Below are 21,417 nucleotides of genomic sequence, written 5' to 3'. Positions count from 1 at the left end.
CAGATCTATCAAACGTCTTGAACACCATTTGAAGTTTCACTTCCTGATGATTTCCTTTGCATCTCAAGTGACCAGTGGAAAGGCAGAGCAGACTTGATGGGCCGAACAGCCGGATTCTGCTCCTGTGCACCCTGGCAAGGCTCACTGCAGCTTCCACTTCCTTGCAATTTGTGGTTGCGGGTGGTTTCAGGGTTGGCAGAAGAGGAACCGAGGCTGCACTGGAGGAGGCCATGTTTGGTTTGTGATGAGTGGAACTCCAGATGATGAAGTGAGGCCATCGTTTCTGAGCACACTGCACAAATGGGTACTTTTTCCGGTCAGCATGTGGGCCAAAGGGCCTGGTTTTGTGCTGTGTGGGTCTAGCAGCAAGGCATGGGCCTTGGAGCCTCTATGACCAGGCCCGATGGCCCACTGAGCCTCTGTCCACGCACCAGACCCGCCTGCGTCCCATGTTCTATCCCCAGCTATTGAGTGAGACGGAGGAGAGGGGCTTGCAGAGACATCGTGGGCATTCTGTGTGGGCGCCGGAATGTGTGGTCACACTTGTGGGCAGCCCCCAGCACAGCCACAGATTGTCTGGGCTGGTAACGCAAATGACGCGTCTCACTGGATGTTTCCGTGCACGAGTGATAAATGAATCTGAATGCGAAACAATTCTGCTTGTGTTCAGCAAGACCATTTATTTCAGATCATCTGATCGGTGAAGGATGGGAGCCTTCAGCGTGACACTTCAATCTGTAGCTCAGCGGCAGCCCGGCGCCCGGCTGGACGGAAGAGGCGCTCCGGCCAGGAGCGGAAGCGGCCCGGTGCCCCGCTGATGTCGGGGCAGACGGCCCAGACAGACCCACACACACCCACGAAACGCAGACCAGCCGGTCAAACCTGGCGGCGACTCACTGGGGACCATCAGTGACAGCCCCACCCAGGGGTGGGGGGAAAGAGCACAGGAGACGTGGGAAAATGGTGTAACCTGCAACCTGGTGGGTGGGAGGAGAGAAGAGCCAGTCGAGCAGCGCCTGTGGGGATGGAGATGGACATGCACAGGAATCATCGGTGTTAATGGTCGATCTGGACAGTTCCATCTTCTTCCCCCCCCCCACCCCCATTTGCAGTTCGACCTGTTGTCTCTCTCCAGTAGCTGTGTGTAGCCCCCCCACACACCCCAACTTTGAACAACTTGCCTCCTGTAGTTACCAATATGTGTCCTCTGTACCATGATTGACGGTGTGCTGACTTCAAGTACTTGTGCTCGAGTGATTAGATTCCCTACCGACCCCGACCTCTGTGCTACGCCCTTCCCTCCCAATCGGCAATCAGCTCTAGGATTTTCGGCTTCGTGCAAACACCCTACTGGCTGGACGAAAAGTCCGTGCTCTGCATGCACCCTCCCCCCGAGGATCTGCTGAAAGGCAAAACCAAAAAAAGGTTCTATTAAATAAATTACAAATGCAATACAAATTTACAGGTCTAGTTCTTTTTTAAAAAAAACCCTCTTCCCTAAAGATAAGCAAAGGTCGCCACCGTGTGGCGGCCCCTGGGTTGTTGGCGTTGGGTCAGTGAGAGCGGGGTTGGCTGAGTGGTAGGTGGGGGTGACAACGCTCCTGCAGTTTGATCTGCTCCCTCCAGCCCTGCGTCTCCCCCCCCACCCCCATTCAGTTCTCCGGAGGGCCAATGTGTTCCTGATTCGAGTGCTCGGAGCTGTGGCTGGGGTGGACGGCCTTCTTGTGGCCCCTGATGCAGTGCGCATTCCCGCAGCCGCCATCCTCGTCCTCGCTCTCTGAGGAGCTCTCCCCGAAGGCCCGTGGCTTCTCGTAGATGCAGCAGCCTGGCGACAGCAGGGGGGGAGAGAAAGAGACACAAGATCAGAACGGCAAGGGGCCTGCCAGCTCGACCCAGTCCGCCCGGCAAAGGTCCATTGCTGCCTCAGGAAAGCAGCCAACACCATCAGGGCCCCCACCCACCCACACTCTCTTCTCTGCCCCCCACCATCGAAATACAAAGGTCACCTTCACCAGGGCCAGGGACAGCTCCCGTCCCACCGTTGTACCAACCACCCCTAGCTTGTCGTGGCCCTTGCACCGTCTACCTGCACTGCCGTCTCCGATCTCGGGGAATTATGGCATAATTACGAGAGGGTGATTGTTGGGAAGTATGGGGAGGTTTTTTACAATAGGTGTGTGGGAGAGGCAGATATATTAGGGACATTTAAGACACTCTTGGATAGGCACATGGAGGGAAGTAAAATGGAGGTTTGTGCGGGGTAGGGGGAGCATTAGATTGGTCTTGGAGTAGGTTAATGGGTCAGCACATCATTGTGGGCTGAAGGGCCTGTACTGTTCTACATATGGGCCTGATCTGTCTGGACAGCGCACAAAAGCTTTTTGCTCTATCCCAATGAGACAACTGCAGGTGCCATTCTGGTCACCACACTGTAGAATGCACGACACACTGTAGGAACAAATTAGGCCACTGGGCCTTTTCATCACGGCTAATTTATTATCCCTCTCAACCCATCTCCTACCTTCTCCTCATAACCGTCAATGCTCTAACTAATCAAGAACTTATCAATCTCTGCTTTAAATATACTTAATGACCTGGCTTCGACAGCCAGTAGATCCACTGCTATCTGGCTAAGGAAATTCCCCCTCATCTCTGCCCTAAAGGGATGTCCTTCTATTCTGAGGCTGTGCCCTCTGGTGCTGGCCTTCCCCACTATAGGAAACATCCTCGGCCTGTCCACTCTGTCTCTGCCTTTCAATATTCGATGGGTTTCAATGAGATCTCCTCTCATGCTTCAACTCCAGCGAGTACAGGCCCTGAGCCATCAAACACTCCTCATACTTAAACCCTTTCATTCCTGAGATCGTTATTGGGAACCTCCTCTGGACTATTTCCAATGCCAGCACATCCTCTCTTAGACAGGGAGACAAAATTACTGACAAAACACCAAGTGCAGTCTGCCCAATGCCTTATAAAGACTCGGCATTACATCTTTGCTTTTATAGGAAGGCTGTGATGGTGCTGGAGCGGGCGCAGAGGACATTCCCCAGGATGTGGCCCAGCTGGGAATGGGAGGGCATTAGAAGGATCCTGAGAATGAAAGCAGAGTCACTGGCAGCAGTGAAGAGTTCTTCTGGACCAAAGGACACAGGGCAAATTCTGGAATAAAATGGGTGCCGACTGGTCAGCACAGATGTGGGAGGGCTGAATGGCCTGCATTTATGCTCCTTGAGTTTCGGACAATGACAGGGTGCCCATGGGGAGGACTCCCTGCCCAGCCCAAGGCATCAGTAGGACTGGTCCTGAGGGAACTCCCACTCTCCGTCCAGCCAGAGTCATCAATGAAAATCTGCCAAAGACTGGAGGACGTGCGGGAGGTTGAAAGGAGGGGGTGGGGAGGGAAGTCAAGGGGTAGTGGGAAGTGCAAGTGGTACGGGAAGAAGTTCTGAGTGGGGCGGGGTGCCATTTCCCTGACCAACAACACTCTGGGATCAGAGGAGCAGGATGACGTTTTCATGAAAATTATTCACATGAAAAATTCCGCCAAAATTATTCCAGGTTTGACCAGCTTGTCACGTGAAGAGTGTTTGATGGCTCCGAGCCTGTATTCACTGGAATTCAGAAGGGATCAGTGAAACTTATCGAATGGTGAAAGGCCTTGATAGAGTGGTCGTGGAGAGGATGTTTCCTGTGGTGGGAGAGTCCAAGACCAGAGGATACGGCCTCAGAATAGAAGGGTGTCCTTTTGGAACAGAGATGAGAAGGAATTTCTTTAGCCAGAGAGTGGTGAATCTGTGGAATTCATTGCCACAGGCAGCTGTGCAGGCCAAGTCTTTATGTATATTTAAGGCAGATTCTTGATTGGTCAGGGCAGGAAGAGGTACAGGGAGAAGGCAGGAGACTGGGGTTGAGATTGGATCAGCCACAATGAAATGGTGGAGCATTTTTGATGGACCAAATGGCCTAATTCTGTCTTACAGACATTTTACAGCATGGTCTGGGATGATATGTTCCATCGTTTGTGACCGGGCAGGTGGCCGACCGGCAAGGAGAAATCCCCCTGCCTGGAGAAGCCTCCGAGGGAGCTCGCCACAGTGGGAGTCAAATCTGCGTGGAAGCAGGGGTCGGGGAAGACTCACCACTGTAAGCGGGGCCCCAAGACTGAGGCGCAGAGGAATGAGGAGTGTACTCGGGATTTTCTCTCTGGAGCGGAGGATGAGAGGTAGAGGTGTATCTACAGGGCGTGGACAACCAGTGTCTTCTCCCAGGGTGGAAAGGACTTCTATCAGAGGACATCCTTTTAAGGTGCGTCAAGGAGCATACTGGGGAATGTGAAAGGTTTTTTTTAAGAACACACAGAAAGTGGAGGTGGTAGAGGCGGATACATCAGGGAATCTAAAATGAGCACGTGGATGGAAGAAAAATGGAGGGTGGTGTGGGAGGAAAGCATTGGACTGATGTCAGAGTACGTTAAAAAGTCAGCCCACCACCGTGGGCCATACAGTTTCTAATATGGAACGAGCTGCCAGAAGGCAGATACATTCCCATCACTAACAGGGCACTCGGACAGGAAGGGTAGCGGGATATGGGCCAGATAGGACCTGCTTCCTCGGGATCTCAGTCAGCATGAAAGGGTTTGTTTCTTTGCGTCGACAGATGAACGGTGGAGAGCATTCTGAGTGGTTGCACCACTGCCTGGTATGGTGGTGGGGTGGAGATATGTCTACCAAAGAAAATGTAAGGTGTTCCTTCCCTCCGCTAGCCTGCAGGTCTTTGGGAAAGGAGTAGGCCCTGCCTAGCCCCTGATCAGGGTCACGTGAAGCCACGGCAGCCGGTGGTGGATGGTCATGTGAGCAACTGGTGCAGATCACAAGTCCTGGTTATGCGACCACTGACGCCAGGCAGACAATCTCTGAAGAGCATTGATATTGGCTTGGGTCACCACTCTTGTGAAGACACTGTCCAGAAGGCGGCAAAGGCAAACCGCTTCTGCAGAAAAATTAGCCAAGACCAGTCCTGGTCATGGAAAGACCATGAATGGTTACAGAGGGTCGAAAGAGGCTGCCGAGGGTTGTAAACTCATCCAGCTCCATCACAGGCACAACCCTCCCCTCCATCGAGGACATCCATCACTCAGGACCCTCACCTTAAGGAGAAGCCTTCTTCTCATTACTACCATCAGGGAGCCTGAACACCCACAGCTGACGATTCAGAATCAGCTTTTCCGACTCTGCCATCAGGTTTCTGAACAATGAGGTCCACGAACACGACCTCACTCTTCCTCGTAATGTGTTAATAGTTATTTATTCATATTTAATTGTAACTGATTTATGTTTTGCACTGTGGTGCTGCCAGAAAATAACAAATTTCATGATAATAAGCCTGATTCTGATTACTTCTTACCCCTCCACCGAGAGGGTGGTGGCTCAGGACAGACCAGGCTGGGTCAGAAACCCCAGTGAGGGGTAGGTACACACTTGGAGGCTGCTCACTAGAAGCAGGAGTCAACTCTCTGGGGAGGCAGGGACCAGGACACTCACTGCAAGCAGGACCCTGAGACGAGGGTGTGCTGCTCACAACGGAGGCCGCTCGGCCCCTCTGAGTCCATGCTAGCCCTCCCCATATACGTGCCGTCCCTCCCCGCCCCAATTCTCCAACCCGTAAGCTATTAGAGAGTCGCTTCCTTCCCCACCCCCAAGCACCAGCTTCCTGTTGGAATAACCGGCAAGCAGGGGAATTGTCTGACGAGAGCCCGCGATGAGGGGCTGACTTACACTTGGAGGAGCGCCGGCCCAAATGCTCGTTGTCCACGGTGTCGCTCGACCACTCCACTTTCTTATTCGTCTTGCGCTTCCTCAGCCTGATGGTGATGCTGCGGTTTTCCTGGGGTGGGGGGGGGAGAGCGGATTACAGGAGGCTCTGCAGATGCTGAAAATCCCGAACAACTCGCACACGCACGCACAAACTGCTGCAGGGACTCAGCAGGTGAGGGGGCACCCGTCCACACCCCTGAATGACCTGCTGAGCTCCACAAGCGTTTTGTACGTGTTGCTAAGGGAGAGTATCGTCACCGCAACGTCCAGAACACCCAAAGGAAACCCTCGCCATCACAGTACAAACTCCTTACAGACAGCAGAACTGAACCCGGGTCACTGGGCCTGTAGTTGTGTTAAACTACCATTACACTATAGTTGTTCAGTACGAGGCAGGTACATCAGTGACATTTTAAAAACCCTTAGATAGGCACATGGATGATAGAAGAATGGAGGGCCATGTAGGACGGAAGGGTTAGACTGATTTTAGAGTAGGTTAAAGTAGGTTAAATCATCGTGGGCCGAAGGGCCTGTTCTGTAACATTTGATGTTCTAAGATCACTAGAAAGAATACACAAAAGGTTTTGAACTCGAAACACACATATATAAAAATAAAAAACACTGTTAGATTGTTGCTTAGCAGAGAAATTTGGAGGGAAATCTAGGGGTAAGTGGACCAAAGTCCATGGCCAAATCAGCCATAATCTGATCGAATGAGGGAGCAGGCTTGATGGGCCAAATGGCCCAGTCCTGCTCCAATTTCTTATTCTTCTGAAGAATTACTTCAGTCAGCACAGTAGTGTAGCCGTTAGTGCAATGCTGTACAGCACCAGCAACTGGAAGATCAGGGTTCAACTCCTGCCACTGTCTGTAAGGAGGTTGCATGTTCTCCCTGGGACAACGTGGGATGCCTCCGGGTGCTCCTGATAAAATTTAAGGGAATTGGGGGATTCTCAGATTTCTGTAAATAATGGGTTAAGTACTGACTATGTATGTGTATTTTGTGAGTAACTGCAGTGTGTTTGAATAAAGTCTCACAGCTGCTTCTTTGGAGCAAGAAGGGTTAAAGTTCAGACAGACCCACAAAAGATGTCTCCTGATTTTGGTTTTGACAGAAGACGGTACCTGATGGGAATTAGACAGGATATTCCTTTCTTAATTATAGCATAAATTGGTGGACGTTCTTATCTTTGAAATTAAGTTTTGGCTCCAAACCAGGTAGGACTTTCCTTTCTTTAATTAAAGTGGCTGGAGTGTCTATCAAACTGATTGTTCTCCGTATCAATAGTCCATTGACTTGGCCGGAATAGTTAACAAACTGATTGTTCTTTTGCATCAATAGTCCATTGACTTGGCCGGAATAGTTATCAAACTGTATCGGTGGCTTTATAAATTGTAACAATTCGGGAAGGCAAACAGTGAACTTGTTGAACTGCTGGAGGGAAGAGAACAATTCTCTCCCCTGATGTTGGGACCAAGTTCACTCGCCGGCTGAGCTCGGAGAAATAAACAAGTGTAAAGATAAGTAACGATCTTTTTGTGCTGCCGTTATTTGGTCTGGCGGTTGACACTCTGGTTTCCTCCCACACTCCAAAGGGTTAATAGGTTGTGGGCATGTCATGTTGGTGCCGGAAGTGTGGTAACGCTTGTGGGCTGCCCCCAGCACGTTTCCGACGTAAACGATGCATTGGACAGTCATCATAATGTACAGGTGAAGACCAAATAAAGCTGATCTTTACCGCTCTGCCTGGCCTCCGGGACGGCGGGGCGGGGCGGGGGCTACTCACCGTGTCCGCAGGCTGGCTGCCATCCACGGTCTCTGTGACGGTCGCCGAGGTGCCTGCTGCCTCTGCCATCGTGCTGCACTCGGCCTCTATGTCCATCAATCCCGGGACAGGGTGAAACTCTGGGCGTCACCGCCTCCCACCCCTCCGTCAGCAGCTGCGGAAGAGTCGGCTACGCGGAGACTGCGGATCGCTGAGCCCTGTGAAAGATGCGAAGCGTTTACCAACCGCACCGCGCAGCGACTCTGGAGCAATGACTCCGAAAAGACGGTGCCTTAAGGCGGTGGCATCCATCACCATCCCCTCTTCTCATCGCTACCACACTCCATGTTGGAGGCAGTTTCTTCCCCTCTGCCATCAATTTCATTGTCTCCCCCTCCCTCCCCTCTAATACCTTCCAGCACTGATTAATCTCCAGAATTTGGCGGAACCCAGAACTGCCAGGGGAGAAGGTGCAGACTTCACACCAGACAGTGCCGGACCCTGGGGCCGTGAGGCAGCGGCTCTACCGGCTGTGCCACAGAATCAGGGGCAGGCGTCAAAGGTGGAGATGGTCGGTCCATTATCAGAGGGCATCACGGGGACAGTGAAAGGGTGGGAGAATCACCCTGCCTTACCATTTGCTTATGACAGACTCACACCCTGGGGGTGGGGGCAGGAGGGATCAGTTTGTTCCACTTTGCTCAAGGCCCACTGCCAGGCAAATAACCCCTTCCTCAGTGTCAACAAGACAAGAGAGTTGGTTATCGACTTCAGGAAAACCCGCACCACTCTCATCTCCCTTTACATCGGTGGCATAGCGATGGAAACTGGCCAATTTCAAACCCCCCCTGTCTTACACAACCTCTCCTGGTCCCAGAACACGTCCTACACCATCAATAATGCTCGCCAACGCCTCTACTTCCTGAGGAGGCCAAAGAGAGCTGGTCTGTGCCCATCAACACTCACGACCGTCTACAGACGCGCAGCTGAGAGCACCCCAACATGCTGCTTCACTGTGTGCTGCAGGAACTGCACTGCAGCGGACAGGAGAGCTCTACAACGGGAAGTTAAAAGTGGCCAAAGCCTCACCCTCCAAAGACACACATCAGGTGCCGGGAAAAGGCCAGCAACATCTTGAAGGATCCTACCCACCACCCTGCTTTAAAAGATCCATTTTTCCCCAGTCCCAATGGGGAACAGGCCACAACCATCCAGACCCAAAGACCATTACTTCCCCCAAGCAGTCAGGCTGATCAACACCCTGTCATTACCCACACTCCCACCAATACACACAACACACATCACTACAATCGTTTTATGTACATATAGTATAAACAGTGCTAGAAAATTCGTGAACCCTGTAGAATTTTCTCTATTTCTGCATAAAGGTGACCCAAAATGTGATCAGATCGATCAGATCTTCACGCAAGTCCTAAAACTAGATAGGGAACACAATTACATAAATATTACACAAAAACATGATACTTGTTAATTTATTGAGAAAAATAATCCAACATTACATGTACTTGTCGAAGAACGAATGTGAACCTTTGCTTTCAGTAACCGATGTGATCCCCTTGTACAGCAGCAACTTCAACCAAACATTTCCATTAACTGTTGATCAGTCCTGCACATCGGCTTGCAGGAATTTTAGGCCATTCCTCCTCACACTCTTCAACTCTGGGATGTCGGTGGACTTCCTTGCGTGAACTGCTTGCTTCACGTCCTTCCACAACATTTCTACAGGATTAAGGTCAAGACTCTGACTTGGCCATTCCAAAACACATATTTTCTTTTTAAATCATTCCGTTGTTGATTTACTCTTGTCTCTTGGATCACTGTCTCGTTGTATTATCCAACTTCTATTAAGCTTCAGGTGATGGACTGCTACTCCTGTAAAATGTCTTGAAACAATTTTGAATGAATTGTTCCCTCAACCATTGCGAGCTGTCCAGGTCCAGAGGCAAGCAGCCCCAAACCATGATGCTCCCTCCACCATGTCTCACAGTTGGAATGAGGTTTTGGTGTTGGTGTGCAGTCCACCTTTTCCTCCAAACGTAGCAATGTGCATTTCTGCCAAAAAGTTAAAATGCTGTCTCATCTGTCCACAGAATATTGTCCCAGAAGCATTGTAGAACATCCAGGTGCTCTTTTGTAAACTTGAGACAAGCAGTAATGCTTTTTATTTGGACAGCAGTAGTTTCCTCAGTGGTATCTTTCCATGAACACCACTCTTGTTCAGTGTTTTTCTTATAGTGGACACATGAACAGAGACTTTAGCAAGTTCTAGAGATTTCTGCAAGTCTCTTTGGTGTTAACCTTGGGTTATTTTTCACCTCCTTCAGTACTGATGTGATCTTTGCAGGATGCCCGCTCCTAGGGAGAGTAGTGACAATACTGAGTTTCCCCATTTGTAGACAATATCTCTTACTGTGGACTGATTAACACTCCAGTCTTTAGAAATGCTTTTGTAGCCTTTTCCAGCTTCATGCATCTCTACAATTCTTCAAAGGTCCTCTGAAAGTTGTTTTGATCGCGGCATGGTGCACATAAGCAGATCTTTCATGAGAAGAGCAGGCTTTGCCTTTGTGTGTGCCTTTTTTATAGGGCAGGGCACCTCTACAACCCACACCTCCAATCTCATCTCATTGATTGGAACACCTGACTCCAAATACCTTTTGTAGAAGGCATTACCTCAGTGGTTCACATACTTTTTCCAACAAATACATGATTATTGGATCATTTTTCCTCAATAAATAAATGAACAAGCACAATGTTTTGTGTGTTATTTGATTAATTTCTCTTTATCTAGTTTTAGGACTTGCGTGAACATCCGACCACATTTTAGGTCATATTTATGCAGAAACAGAGAAAATTCTACAGGGATCGCAAACTTTCTAGCACCACTCTATAACAGCTGCTTGTACATTGTCTTTTCAAGTTCAAAGTTATGGCCATCTAACTGCACACAGATACAACCAAATGAAACAATGTTCCCTTGGACCACGGTGCACCCACAAAACACATATCACACACAGTACATAAACCATCGCCCGGGCTTGTGTGCGACAGCTAGGACGCAGCATCTATGGTCGAGCCCAATCAACGGAGGGCCTCATCACAAAACAAAATATTACCATAAACTAATTACTAAAATATAACACAAAAATGCACAGGTAAACAGTAAACAGCTGGCTATCCTGGTGGGGGCAGGGTATTCATTAGTCTCACAGCTCGAGGGAAGGAGCTGTTACCCAGTCTGGCAGTTCTAGTCCTGGTGCTCCTGTACCTCCTTCCTGACGGCAGTGGGTCAAAGTGATCATGGGTGGTAGGGATCCACAACAATGTTTTGGGCCGTTTGTCTGCAGTGCCCTTGGTAAATGTCACAAATAGGGGGCGGGAAACCCCAATAATCCTCATAGCAGTTTTCACTATCCTCTGCAGTCTGATCCCTTGCAGCCTCCGTACCGCACGACGACGCAGCCCCCGTACCGCACGACGACGTGGCCCCCGTACCGCACGACGACGTGGCCCCCGTACCGCACGACGACGCGGCCCCCGTACCGCACGACGACGCGGCCAGACAGGACACTTTGGTTGATGCTCCTGTATAAAGTTGTTAGAATGGGGGCAGGCAGCTTTGCACGCCTCAATCTTCTCCAGAAGTGTGGACGCTGTTGTGCCTTCTCGACTAGTGAGGTGGTGTTGTGTGTCCAGGTTAGATCAGGCGTATGTGCAGACCAAGGGACTTGTGCTCGTCACTCTCTCCTCGGCAGGGTCATTGATGTGCAGTGGAAAGTGGTCTACCTGTGCCTTCCTGAAGCCTACAATCATCTCTTTGGTCTTGTCTACGCTGAGATTTAGATTGTTGTTCTTGTACCGTCTGACTAACCTCTCTACCTCCTCTCTGTGTGCCCACTCATCGTTGTTGCTGATGAGGCCGAGCACTGTCGTATCATCAGAGAATTGATGGTGTGGTTTCAGCTTGATGTGGCAGTGTGGTCGTGAGTCAGCAGTGTAAACAGCAGCAGGCTGAGCTCACAGCCCTGGGGGCACCAGTACTCAGTGAGCTGGAGCTTGAGATGTTGCTGCCAACTTGGACTGACTGGGTTTTACCATGGAGAAATCCAAGATCCCGTTATAGAGAGGGGCGTAGAGTCCCAACGAGGAAAGTTTATGCAGTGGCTGCGAGGGATGACGGTGTTAAACACCGAGCTGAAATTGATTAATAAACATCCTGGCATATGAAGCATTGTCTCCTAGTGGGACAGGGCAGAGTCGAAGACTGATAGTCGAACTGGAAAGTGTCCAATGTAGCTGGAAGGTGGGGTTTTATACAATCCATTACCAGCCACTCAAAGCACTTCACGCCTCTGGGCTGTGATCATTTAGTCCGGTTACTGTCACTCTTTTGGGCACCGGCCGGAATGATGGTGCTGCCCTGAAGCCTGCAGGGACAGTGGACTGTTTCAGACAGACATTAAAGCAGTCCAAAAGACCTCTGCTAGCTGGGTTTTCACGGGATGGTGTGATGTTTTTTGTATTCTTTATGCTTATTGTGTTTTCTTTCCGCTGCAGCAACAATCATTTTGCTCCCCCTTATATTCAAGAATGAAATAAACGATCTTGAACCCTGGATCGCAGGCTTCACGCACCGTACATCAGCACTGTTAAGGCGTTTGCCACTAACAGTGTACCAGTTCATCTCCAGAAGTGGAAGACTTCGCATTTAACTCCAGCTGCCATTTCTCCCCCACCCCCAACATATCTGCAACCGATCGATATCCCACTGTATCCTTTGCTGATCTTCCACACTATCCACAACATCAAACCCCCTATCATCTGAAAACGTGCCAACTCGTCCATGTAACGCCCCTCAGATCAGCCTTACAGCTTTCCCTCTGACCTTCAACCTGTGCCCTCTAGATTTAGACTGCCCTCCCCTTGGAAAAAGACCGACTATTACAGGGTTGTATAATGCACTCTCAGCTTGTGGGATCAATAAAACTATTAGGAACACTGGCAGGAATTTCTGCTGGAAAATACACTAGGTCATTTCATCCCTGCTCAGGCTCACTTGCACAATTACACACAGATATCTTCCATAAACCAGCATAATCCTTTACTCCCATTAAACCATATACTACGTTTGAGATTCAAGACTGTTCAATGTAATTTCCCGTACACAGGTGTAAGGGAGACTGAAATACTTGTTACTCCGGGTCCAATGCAGCACAAAAAGCATAGTAACATAAAGAACACAATAAGTTTTAAAAAAACACAGTAGTATAAATACACAACTTGTATACGCAGATCAATTGTACATCCATAAAGTGACACTAGGCACAGGAGTGTCTGTACTTAAGGTGACTGACAGGAAATGATAAAGTAGTGGTGGTTGGGGGTATGGAGGGTTGGTCAGTGGGTGGAGGCATTGATCAGCCTTACTGCTTGGGTAAAATGACTGTTTTTGTGTCTGGCATAGACATTCTGTAGCCTCCTCCTTGATGGGAGTGGTCAAACTATCCACCAGCAGGGTGGGTGGGATCCCTCACGATGTTACTGGCCCGTTTCCAGTACCTTTGTCCTTGATGGTGGGTGTGCTGGTGATGGGTCGGGCAGTTTTGACTACCGACTATAGAGCCTTCCTGTCCGCCTGTAGTGCAGTTTTGACTACCGACTATAGCGCCTTCCTGTCTGCCTGTAGTGCAGTTTTGACTACCGACTATAGAGCCTTCCTGTCCGCCTGTAGTGCAGTTTTGACTACCGACTATAGAGCCTTCCTGTCCGCCTGTAGTGCAGTTTTGACTACCGACTATAGAGCCTTCCTGTCCGCCTGTAGTGCAGTTTTGACTACCGACTATAGAGCCTTCCTGTCCGCCTGTAGTGCAGTTTTGACTACCCACTATAGAGCCTTCCTGTCTGCCTGTAGTGCAGTTTCCGTAACAAGCAGTGATACAGCATTTTAGGACACCCTGCACTGAGCACCTGTAGAATGGCGGGAGTATGGACGGGTAAAGTTCAGCTCTTTTCACCCTCCTCAGAGAGAGAAGAGGCAATGGTGAGCTTTCTTGACTGTGTAGGATGTGTTGTGGGACCACGAGAGGTTACGTGGGATGTGCACTCCCAAGGGTTTGAAACGGTTCACAGTTTGTACTGCTACATCGCCGATGTAAAGGCGGGGTGGAGAGGGGGGTGTGAGTTCTCCTGAAGTTGATAACCGTCTCCTGAGTCTTGTTGACACAGAGGAAGACGTTATTTGCCTGGCACCTTTACTCCCATTAAACCATATACTATGGTTAAACTCCTAGACTGTTTAATATAGTTTCTGGTACACAAGCGTAAAGAAAAACAAAATAATTGTTCCTCGAGCCCTTCCACCTCCTCTCTCTGTAGCACACCTCGTTGTGGTTGGTGATGAACCCCACCACTGTCGTGTCACCGGCAAACTTGGCAATGTGATTACTCGGGTGTGTGGGTATGCAGTCACGGCTGAGCAGAGCATACAGCAGTGGGATCGGTGCACAGCTTGGGGGGGCACTTGTGTTGGGGATGATGGGAAGTGAGGAGCAGTTTTGCATCCGGACTATCAGAGGTCTGCTGGTTAGGAAGTCCGACACCCATTACAGGGGTGTATTTGTACCAAGGAGTAGTTTTTCCACCAAGATCTGTGGCACAAGTGTCGAACACCAAACTGAAATCCAGAAACAATGTCCTGGCAGAAGGGTCCTTGTTCTGTAGGTGCGTCAGGGCAAGGTGCATGACAGATGTTGTGGTATCTGTCGTAGAGCATTTTGTTGGTAAGTATATTGGTGAGTGTCCAATGTCACAGAAATGAATACATGCATATTGTGCATTGTTGTATTTTACTGATATCCTCTACGGGTTTGTTGACTTGTACGTGTGAGAACTGAGAATCAAGCTCAGTTGCAGGGGGAGTGTCAGGACTTTTATTTTATATCATCAAGATTACGGCCCAGAAGCGGTCAGAAACCCAACACACCTCTATGGGCTCTGCGGATGCAGTCTCCAGTGTTGAAATGAACAGGGACCTGCCTGAACAAAGTGCCTGTACCGGGGTCGAGGAAGTGCAAGAAACTGTTCCTCATAATGAAATGGCAGTCCAGAACCTGGACACAGATCTCCCCGTAACCTCTGATGCCCTGACTAATCAAGAACCTATCAACCTGCATTTTAAATGACTTGGCCTCCACAGCCGTCTGTGGAAATGAATTCCACAGAATCATCACCCTCTTGGCTCAAGAAATTTCTTCTCATTTCTGTTCTAAAGGGATGTCCTTGTATTCTGAGGCTATGCCCTCCTGTCCTAGACTTTCCCTCTATAGGAAACATCCTCTCCACATCCATTCTATCCAGGGCTTTCAATATTCGATAGGTTTCAGTGAGACCACCCTCATTCTTACAAAGTCATAAGTAACCACATCATAATGGCACCAACATCACCCCTCCCTCCCCAACCCTCTCCTACAGATTGTCCTACACCCCCACCCACATCTCCCCCCAGGTCCAGCCCTGGCTGTGGCATTTGAAGGATGTATCAGTTAGTTTGGAGCTTGTGGAAGAAGGAATCCCACTGGGATTGGGTTGCATCATGTTGGTCAGAAAGAACGACAGTCTACAAATCAGCAAATTCCAATGAATCAAGGACAGTGGAAGCAGACAGACCAATTGCCTTTGTTCTTACCATGAGGGAGGAGATGAAGACCGCTATTTTACGAAGAGACTGTCTTCTCCATTTTGTGAATCAGTCACTCAGTTTTTTTAAAGTCGACACAATGATGCCTCAGGTAATCTGCTGAGCTGGGGATCATCTCCAAATAAGAAGATATTTGTGAGGTGTTCTTTGGTTGGATGTAACAAGCAGGTTGGGTTCTGAATCTGTTCTGCATGATCCAAGCTGGTTGCTGATTGAGAAGACCGACTATCACTTGTTGGGAAGAGGGCAATAAATGGCTGCTGGCCTGAAGCAGAGCCAATAACAAGGTATAAAGGTCACACACATGACCTACAGCCATTGACACTGGAATGTAACATTTGAAATGGTAAGGAACGAATACAAAAGCAAGGATTTTCACATTAAGGCAGTGATGACTCTACAGCAACGCGAGAAGAATTATTGTTGATGAGGAGAGCCCCATGGACGTGGCAATTTGAAGCAGGACTACGAGGAACAAGTGGCCATAAGCAGAAACTTCTTAACTGGGATTATATTTTCTGTTCTTTGACTGTTCATGGAAGGTCAGAAAAATTTAGTTGGTGTGCACACAGGGATTGGTTGTACAAGTTCGTGTGTTCTTCTGTTGAGACAATAAAGGTACCTGTCAGTAAATACAGATTCTCTCTGTGCCTCCCTGATCATCATTACAAGGGGAAATTCTTGTAATAATCGGTTCTTTACAGAAGGGATCCACTCGTCCCACTTTCAGGGAGGCTCCTGAAAATCCCGCTTTTTAAATCCCTCTTCTCCAAGTTCAACTCTCCTTCAGAAATTATCATTAGTTGTGCCACTTTCATCAAGTAAGTCATCCTGTTAAATTGCTCTGCTTCACCACACAGTACCACAGTACCACAGGCCTCAAGCCGCCACCTTATCAAGCTCGACCCCCCAGATCTCTCCTCCAGCTCCTTTTTCAAACTGGACCTGCTAGTCATCACAGACCCTCCACGGGTAAAAGTGCACCATTTAAACTGCTGCCAGTTAGTCACCATCTCCACAGCCTTCCTCGGTCCCCCTTGAGCCTGTCACCATCCTCCCCATTCCAGGTTACCTACAAACTATACAGTTATGCATTCACACACCATTAATACGCACTCAGTGGCCAGTTTGTTCGGCAGCTCCCGAACCCAATGCAGTGCCCACCGAGTGTCTGTTCAGGGCCTTCTGCTGCTGTAACCCATCCTCTTCAACGTGTGGTGCGTTCGGAGATGCTCTTCTGGACACCGCTGTTGTAACGCACGGTTACTGTGGCCCTCCTGTCACTGTGAACCAGTCTCCTCTGGCCTCTCTCACTAACAGGGCGTTTCGCCCACAGGACTGCTGCTCACTGGATTTTTGTTTTTTCATTTATGCACCACTCTTTATAAACTCTAGAGATTGTTGAGAGTGAAAATCCCAGGAGATCAGCAGTTTGAGACACTCAAACCACCCCATCTGGCACCAACAATCATTCCACGGCCAAAGTCACTTGGGTCACATTTCTTCCCTGTTCTGATGTTTGGTCTGCACAACAGCTGAACCTCTTGACCACGTCGGCATGCTTTTAGATGCCGAGTTGCTGCCACGTGATTGGCTGATTAGTTATCTGCATTAACGAGGTGTACCTCAAAGTGGACATTTAGCGTCTATCAAAATTAGTCATGGCCCTGAGGTCGACCCCCAGCAACATCTCATCGAGGCTTCAGTAATAGAAAAGGAGAGATTCCTAAGTGCCAACATCTCTAAAGATTTATCCTGCACCCAACATATAGACGCAGTTACACAGAAAGGTTTGCCGGGGGCTACACTTCATTAAGAGATTGAGGAGGCTTGGTCTATTTCTACTGATGTGCCGTGGAGAGCATTCTGACTGGTCGCTTTACCGTGTCTTACGGAGGAGCCACTGCAGAGGGTCAGAAAGAACTGCAGGAAGTTGCAAACCCAGCCAGCTCCATCATGGGCACCAGCCTCCTCAGCGTCCAGTGCATCTTCAAAAGGCCATGCCTCAAAAAGGCAGCACACATCATTTCAGGGGCAGGGGACCCCAGCACCCAGGGACATGCCCTCTTCTCATTACTACCATCACAGCAGAGGTACAAGAGCCTGAAGACACGCACCCAACATTTAAGAAACAGCTTCTTCCCCTCTGTTGTCAGCTTTCTGAATGGTCCACGATCACTACTGCACACACACACACACACACACACCTTGTTAAAGTATTCAACCACTCCCTGATTGCTCTGGCAGTGTGCTTTGGGTTGTTGTTCTGCTGAGAGATGAACTTCCTCTCCATTTTGGGCTTTCTGGCAGAGGCGAGCGGGTTTCTAACCTGGATCTCTCTGTAGTTAGCTGCAGTCACCTTCCCATCAATCCTGACCAGGTTTCCAGTCCCTGCTGCCGAAAAGTATCTCCACAGCATGATGCTACCTCCACCATACTTGACAGTAGGGATGGTCTTACCTGGCTGACGTGCAGTATTAGATTTATGCCACATGTTCTGCTTAGTGTTGAGGCCAAAAAGTTCCACTTCAGTCTTATCTGACCACAAGACCTTCTTCCATATCTTTACAGTATTTTCTAAGTGACGCTTTGCAAAGTCTTTATGGGCAAGGAGATGACTGCTTTTAGTGGCTTCAAATGAAGAAAATTGATGTCCCTGGCTGGCCCAGTCAGAGTCCTGACCTTAACCCAATCGAACATCTCTGGCAAGACCTCAAGATGGCTGTCCACCGCTGCTCCCCAACTAGCCTGGCACAGCTTGAGCAATTTAGCAAGAAGGAATGGGCAAATCTTGGTCCGTCACGTCGTGCAAAGCTAATAGAGACTTATCCAAAGACTGTAATACTTATGAGAGGTGGTTCCACTAAGTCCTGAGCAAAGGGGGATGAATACTTTTCTAAGGGGGGGGGTGTGTGCGCGTGTGTCTGTACTGTATATTTTTCTTATGCATGTGATGTATTGCATGGCACAGTACTGATTGCTCCAAACAACACATTTCATGAGATATGCAAGTGATAGTAAACTTGTTTCTGATTAATACAGCACAATATTATATTAAAATGGAATATATTTGAATATTAATACTATATAAAATTATAGATATTAATACCTGTCATCAGTACTATGTTATAGCTGACCAGCTCCTTCCCCATTACACTGGATTGTTAGTATTATGTAGCTGTGAAGACATGCCTAATCACTTGTCACTGACGTTCACGTACACACTGTTTTATGGCTGTATATTAGGTTACAGATCAGAACTATGTTACCAGTTAGCACCCATTCCTCCAGTTGGAGTTTGACCAGCTGAACAACCATCATCATGCACTGAGATACAAAGGGACGAGGGAGTCTTTGTGCAGGATTCCCTGAAGGTTAACCTGCAGGTCGAGTCAGTGGTGGGGAAGGCAAATGCAATGTAGCCATTCATTGTGAGAGGACCAGAATGTACAAGCAAGGATGTGATGCTGAGGCTTTACTTTGAGCATTGAGAGCAGTTTTGGGCCCCTCATGCAAGTACGGAGGTGCTGTCACTGGAGAGGGTCCCGAAGAGGTTTAAAAGAACTATCCTGGGAGTGAAAGGGTTAACATATGCCGAACGTTTGATGGTACTGGGCCAGTACTCCGGAGTTTAGAAAAGTGACGGGGGTTCTCTTTTAAATCTACTTAATATTGAAAGGGCCTAGACAGAGTAGACGAGGAGAGGATGTTTCCCATAGTGGGAGAGTCCAGGACCAGCGTGCACGGTTTCGGAAGAGAAGGATGTCCCTTTAAAACAGAGGTGAGAGAGAATTTCTTTAGCCAAGAGTGATGAATACGTGGAGGCCAAGTCACTGGTAAGGACATCAAAAGATATGGTGAGAAAGCAGAAGAATAAATCAGCCATGGTGGAACAGTGGGGCACTCGATGGACTGACTAGTCTACTTTTGCTCCTAGGCCTCATGATTTTAGTGTTTAGCATATTACATTATTTTAGAGAGAATATTTATTTAGCATCTGCTACTTATTGTAAATTATGCATCAAACATGACATTAATTTATAGATAAGCACATTTACCAGCATCCTTGAAGTTATACACTGTGAAAAGCATTACATCATCTTACAGGGGAGAATATTTATTTAATCAGCTGGTCCTACACGATACATTATATTAATTTAGTTCGTTCACTATGTGCCAAGTCAATGACGTGGGCAATCATGGCCTTTCCATGACCAGGATTGTTCTTGGCAAAATTTTCTGCACAAGTGTATTGCCACTGCCTTCCTCTGAGCAGTGTTTTTACAAGATGGGTGACCCCAGCCATTATCAAAGCTCTTCAGAGATTGTCTGCCTGGCCTCAGTGGTCACACAGTCAGGACTTGTGAAATGCACCAGCTGCTCCCATGGCTTCAGGTGAGCCTGATCCCGGGGGCTAAGCAGGTGCTACACCCTCCCCAAGGGTGACCTGCAGGCTAGCGGAGAGAAATAACACCTTACATTACCTTTGGTAGAGATACAGCTCCACCCAGCCACCCAAGATTTACATGGGAAAATTCTTATCAGCTCCCTTCAAGTTATACACAATGCTTATATTGATTTATAGAGGAAAACATTTATTGGTGTGCGACCTATATTATAAATTGTTTCAAGCATGATATTAAGATGAGCAAATTTATCAGCTGTCTCCAACTTATACAACGGGATAAGAGCATTTCATTAATTTACAGAAGATATTTTATCAACTGCCTCACATTATAGATTATGCTTAGAGCCGTATAGTGGTTTACAAAAGAGAACTGCCTACCTAATACACGTTGTGTTTAGAACATTAATTTAATTTACAGGAGAGAATACGGATTGTCCACATAATGCTTACCCCATGATATCAGTTTGCAGGTGAGGACATTTATCAGCTACCTCCACATTATGTTTAGAGATTTAATTTACAGTAACAATATTTATTTACCAACTTCTCTACCGGGATATTATCGTACAGATAAGGACATTTATCAGCAGACCCACGTTAACACTGCAGGGCACTGAATGGCAGACAAGATCCGTCTCACTGATGGATCCTCACTCCCCTCTTTATGCCGGTGTTTACAGGGTGAGGCAGCCGTCCCGACCGGGATGGCCGCCCCAGACGGCGGCCCCTTACCTGAAGCCCAGTCACTCCGCCTCCATCTTCCAGTCCTCTGTCCCCGGTCCGCCGCCCATCTGCTTCCCCCACTCCACTTCCGCCTTCGGCTGGCACTCACTCCGAGTCTGCTCGGCCCTATGGGGCGGGTGACCCTGCGGCACGCCGCCATCTTTTATACTGGCGTTTGCTGCGGGGGAGGCGGCGGCGAGGGGGTCGCCATCTTTGAAACAGGAAAACTGCCACCCAATCTGGTGCGCGAATCGGTACCGACTGTCTGAGTCAGAATCTGGTTCATTATCCCCGGCAAATGGCGTGAAATCTGTTGTTTGCGGCAGCAGTGCAGCGCAAGATCAGTTACAAATAAATGAATAGTGCAAAAAAAAGAATAAAGGTACTTAAAACACCCAACAGTGAGAGTCACGGATGCAGGAGGGAGGGTGAGTCAGCATCTGTCAGCAGGTTTAAGTGCAAAACTATCCTATGCAGACATTTTCATAAGAATGCATCCTTGCGAGGTGCCCTGTTTTATCTGTGCTGCTGCACACCAACTCATCCCTGTAGAAACTACGAAGGAAGGCAACAGAGGCTGGGGGTGAGGGTGAGGGTGAGGGTGAGGGTGGGAGGCAACAGAGGCTGGGGGTGAGGGTGAGGGTGGGAGGCAACAGAGGCCGGGGGTTGAGGGTGAGGGTGGGAGGCAACAGAGGCTGGGGGTTGAGGGTGAGGATGGGAGGCAACAGAGGCTGGGGTTGAGGGTGAGGGTGGGAGGCAACAGAGGCCGGGGGTTGAGGGTGGGAGGCAACAAAGGCCGGGGGTTGAGGGTGAGGGTGGGAGGCAACAGAGGCCGGGGGTTGAGGGTGGGAGGCAACAGAGGCTGGGGGTGAGGGTGGGAGGCAACAGAGGCTGGGGGTTGAGGGTGAGGATGGGAGGCAACAGAGGCTGGGGGTGAGGGTTGAGGGTGAGGGTGGGAGGCAACAGAGGCTGGGGGTGAGGGTGAGGGTG

At 49.0% G+C, this 21,417-nt stretch overlaps 1 protein-coding gene across 1 annotated transcript; it reads right to left on the bottom strand.

The window, feature by feature from the left end:
• Positions 1-660: 660 nt before the first annotated feature.
• On the bottom strand, positions 661-20,547 carry ppp1r11 (protein phosphatase 1, regulatory (inhibitor) subunit 11). The gene is made up of 4 exons (XM_063048140.1): positions 20,437-20,547; positions 7,601-7,797; positions 5,775-5,883; positions 661-1,825 (listed from the first exon to the last, which is right to left on the bottom strand). The coding sequence occupies exons 2-4, from the start codon at positions 7,694-7,696 to the stop codon at positions 1,653-1,655; spliced, it is 378 nt and encodes a 125-aa protein (XP_062904210.1). The 5' UTR covers positions 7,697-7,797; positions 20,437-20,547; the 3' UTR covers positions 661-1,652.
• Between the last annotated feature and the right edge of the window lie 870 nt (positions 20,548-21,417).

The sequence above is a fragment of the Mobula hypostoma genome, chromosome 5 (assembly GCF_963921235.1).
Source record: "Mobula hypostoma chromosome 5, sMobHyp1.1, whole genome shotgun sequence".
NCBI lineage: Eukaryota > Metazoa > Chordata > Chondrichthyes > Myliobatiformes > Myliobatidae > Mobula > Mobula hypostoma.
This window is presented reverse-complemented; position numbering and strand designations above follow the sequence as displayed.